This window comes from Manacus vitellinus, unplaced genomic scaffold (genome assembly GCF_001715985.3).
Source record: "Manacus vitellinus isolate BGI_N305 unplaced genomic scaffold, ASM171598v3 scaffold_24_pilon, whole genome shotgun sequence".
In the NCBI taxonomy this organism is placed as follows: Eukaryota; Metazoa; Chordata; class Aves; order Passeriformes; family Pipridae; genus Manacus; species Manacus vitellinus.
Window position 1 is genome coordinate 12,124,026 of NW_021939798.1, and position 4,046 is coordinate 12,128,071.

The window sequence follows — 4,046 nt, forward strand, 5'->3', positions numbered from 1 at the left end:
TTTTTCATTGTTGCATCCCCCTCCCCGCGCCCCCCCCTCCCGTGTTCCGCTCCATGCGTGGGGCGTTGCGGGGGGACCTTTGTTGCGGGGCGGTTTTATCGCGGTTTTCGCTCCGCGCGTATTTATTTTCCTCGCTTCCCATCCGCAGGGCCGCATGGAATATCTGGTCAAATGGAAGGGCTGGTCGCAGAAGTAAGTCGCCCTTGGCGCCGGGGGGTCTGCAGCAGGGGCCGGGGGGATGCTGCTGCACCCCTGCTCCCCCTTTGTGCCAGAATGCGAACTGGGTCCCTCCTTTTATGCCCCTATTTTTTTATTTTATTTATTTTGTCCTTTGCTGGCTCTGCTCACGCTCTCCTCTCTCTCCATGCCCCCCCAGGTACAGCACTTGGGAACCCGAGGAAAACATCCTGGATGCCCGGCTGCTCGCAGCCTTCGAGGAGAGGTACAAGGCCTTTACGAGCTGTAGCAGTTGTGCTTGTAAATATGTTGCTGTCTTGTAGCTATGCTGAATTGAAGCTTTGGTTCTTTTAACACCTCTAGGGAGCGAGAAATGGAACTTTACGGGCCCAAAAAGCGAGGCCCCAAGCCCAAAACCTTCCTGCTAAAGGTAAGGAGAACGGAGCCCACACGTGAGGGCTGTGCCACAGCGAGGGGCTCTTTCTGGCCCCTTTGGAGGATGCTCCCCTCAAAGGTGGCCTCTTGTAAGTTGTAATTATGCAGCCGGATGGCAGGATAATAAAGTCACCGGGTGATTTATCTTCTTTGCAGGCCCAGGCAAAAGCCAAAGCCAAAACCTATGAATTCCGCAGTGACTCTTCCAGGGGGATCCGGGTGCCATATCCCGGCAGGTCCCCCCAGGAGCTGGGCTCCACGTCCCGGGCTAGGGAAGGACTGAGAAACATAGCCCTGGCCCCCCAGGGCAGTTCCAGCACCAGCACCCCCAAGGGAGACAGCATCCGGGACCGGGTGATCCGTGTGGAGGAGAAACCCGGGGAGACCCCCAAAAAGAGAGGCCCGAAGCCCAGGAAGGAGCTTTACAAGGACCTGGCGGAAACTCTGGATGCCTCCAAGAGGAAACTGGGGGACCCGGGGGACAAGGTGGGGGACTACCTGAAGGCCAGGAAGATGGAGGAGGCGGCGACGGGGGCGGCCAAGTTTGGCTCGGGACACAGCGTGATCCAGCTGGCCCGGCAGGACAGGAGCCCGACCTGCCCGGCGCCCTGCCCGGCCCCAACCGCGCGAGGCGGGCGCGAGACCTTCCCCCCGCCGCCTGGCCACAGACCGCGCGGATTTCTGGACCCAGGGGCAGGGAGGGCTGGGACCCTGGCGGCCCTAAGCTCCTGCACGGGGCGGTGAGCCCGGGCAGCGTGGGCAGCCTGTACCGCGACGGCGTGGGGGGCCCGGCGGGGCGGCCCTCCCTCATCGCCAGGATCCCCGTCTCCAGGATCCTGGGGGACCCCGAGGAGGAGTCCTGGAGCCCCTCTCTCAACAACCTGGAGAAGGTGGTGGTAACTGATGTGACCTCTAACTTTTTGACCGTCACCATCAAGGAGAGCAGCACGGACCAAGGATTCTTTAAGGAGAAGCGATGAGTTTGGTGGAGGTGGTGCTGGGGTTTCTTCAGTCAGATCCAGACAAAAGCTTGGTTAGAGCTTGGTGGGCCTCTCTTCTTTTTTTTTTTTTTTTATATTCTTTTTTTGCCTTTAAAATTTTTTTTCCTTTTTTTTTTCTTTTGTTTTTGGTCCTGGAGAGAATTTAGAAACTGTCCTAAATTCATTAACTCATTCTTTTGTTTTTGGTTTTTTTTTTCACGTCTTACATTTCGTTGGAAAGATTATCTCTAGAGTTATATTTTCTATTAGATGTAAATATGTTATTTAAGAAAAAATGCTTATATATATATCTATATATATATATTTCAACTCTGAGTTGTTTTATTTAAATGGAGACAACAGTGACTGCTCAGTTGCTCCTAGAAAGGACAATAAAACTGAGAACTAACGAGTTCACGCATCTGCCGCAGGAGCCGGTGTACATAACGGTGTTCATAGCTAAGTATGTGCTGGGTTTTTTTAACTATTATTTTTCATATGATGCTATGGATGGTGGAGGGGGACGTGTTGCTCCCTCGGAGGGCGAAGTGCCCGGATTTCTTGATTGTGATTTAAGGTGTTGCTTGTACAATCAAGTGTGCTGTGTCCAGAACTGTTGCCCTTGACAGTTGACGTGAGCACTTGAATTCACAGTGTTGTTGGGGATGGGGCGTTTCCAGTCTAACAAAAAAAGTAATGTCGCTACAAAGTCGGGGCGGGGAAAAGCAGAAATCCATAAAAAGGCTAAAAGTATTGGAGTGTTAACTTGAATTCCCTTTTCTTGCAGAGGAGAGGAGGTCTGTGTGTGTAAGGTTCCTGAGGGGTGATACTGAAATGCACTTTAATAGAGTTGTCGTAGCAGCTGTGGGAGATGGGACTGAGCTGAGAATCTGTTTTCATTTTGTCTGGTCGCTTGATTCTGTTCCCCCACCCACTAAAAACAAAAAAACCCCAACAAAACCCCCCTCTGTTTACATTCCTGAAATGCCAGAGAGGTTGGGGAGGGAGCATCTCACTGCCCATATTTAGTTACTTTATTCTGCTATAGAAAGTGGATTATTATTATTTTTATTCTCAATCACAATTTACTTCAGACTGTTGGAAGACTCCCGATAAAGTGTTTTGTAATACCCACATCCCTGACAAATCCCAGAGCCACCTTTATGCAGTCAGAGACAATAAATATTTCCCTTTCCTTACGCTGGTTAAACAATAGCCAAGAGGCAAAATATTCCCGTGTGGAGCAGCCCCGCCGGCTTGGATGGATTTTTTGCTGGATTTGCCTGTGGGATTCCTCCCAGAACTGGGATTCTTCCCCGGCTGGGGCAGGGAGGGTCTCATGGCCCTGGAGGAGGTGCAGCAGTTTCCCTGCTGATGGGGGTTGCTCCCCCAGCTCAGCCACAGCGTGGCACAGAGGGGAGAGTGGGACCCTGCCCGGGTTGTGGTTTGGCTGAGATGGAGCAGGTGACCCTGTCCCCACACCTTGCTCTGGGCATCAGTCAGATGGGAAGCGCAAACCTGGCAGTGCCTGAGGGCTGAACTGGGCCAGGTTCCCCTTGTCCCTGGGCTCCTGAAGGCTCCTGACTCAGGGGGCTCACAGGGAGTGACCACCAGGGAGCCTGAGAGTGGGGAAGGGGCTGGGCAAGGGGCACCCCTTCACTGTGGGGCCCATCGGCAGCTCCACCTTGTCCAGTCCCCTTCCCCATCCTTTCGGGACCCATGAGCTGCCTGGTAGGAGGATGCTGGATTGGCTGTGCAAAGGGAGCCATGGTGTCTGAGAATTCAGTTTGCTTTTCCTTTTTATTTTTTTTTTTTTTTTTTTGGAGGCATATTTTTGTAAAATTGAGATTTTTAACTTGGTTTGTACGAGGAAGCGAGGTGCTGGTCCCGGTGCCAGCGCCGACATGGGACACGGGTGGTGTTGGAGGATGATGAGGGGGTTGAGCTGTCTGTCCTCCCGCTGCCCCCAAAGCCGGAGGATCCTTCCCTTTGCAAAGAGCCTGGAGCCGCTCCTGCCCTGTCGGGGCTTCGCTCCAGCCCCGTGTCCGTGTGTGTCCCACACACCTGGAGCAAACCGTACCTGTGGGTGTATATGTGTGTCTGTACATAGCGACGTGTATCCTGCGTGTGTGTGTGTGCGGGTGTGCGCGTGGGAATTATTTAAATCTAAGACTTGTACAAAAACGATTTGGCTAAATCTCAGTCTCAGAAGTGAAGCTTAACTACGTGTCTTCTGCCAGCCGTGAATGTCCATTTGAGACCTGCTTTTTATGTCAGTTTAAATATATACTTTGTAAATAGAAACGTGTCTGGCTTCCCTTTGTGGTCCCGGGGCGAGGGGGTCTGTGTGGCCGGGGGGTGCCCGGGAACACTGTGTGGTGTGTGCTGGGGCACCGACGGGACGGGTGGCCCTGTATCCCCCCTCCATACAAGGAATCGTGGTTGTAAGAGCCT

At 53.0% G+C, this 4,046-nt stretch overlaps 1 protein-coding gene across 1 annotated transcript; it reads left to right on the forward strand.

Annotated features, from left to right (window-relative positions):
- The first annotated feature begins 64 nt into the window (after nt 1-64).
- CBX8 (chromobox 8) lies at nt 65-3,896 on the forward strand. Its single transcript, XM_018073408.3, is given in 5 exon segments — nt 65-192; nt 377-442; nt 541-607; nt 769-1,297; nt 1,300-3,896. Coding segments are annotated over 5 exon segments (993 nt in total). The 5' UTR covers nt 65-154; the 3' UTR covers nt 1,593-3,896.
- Nucleotides 3,897-4,046: the final 150 nt, after the last annotated feature.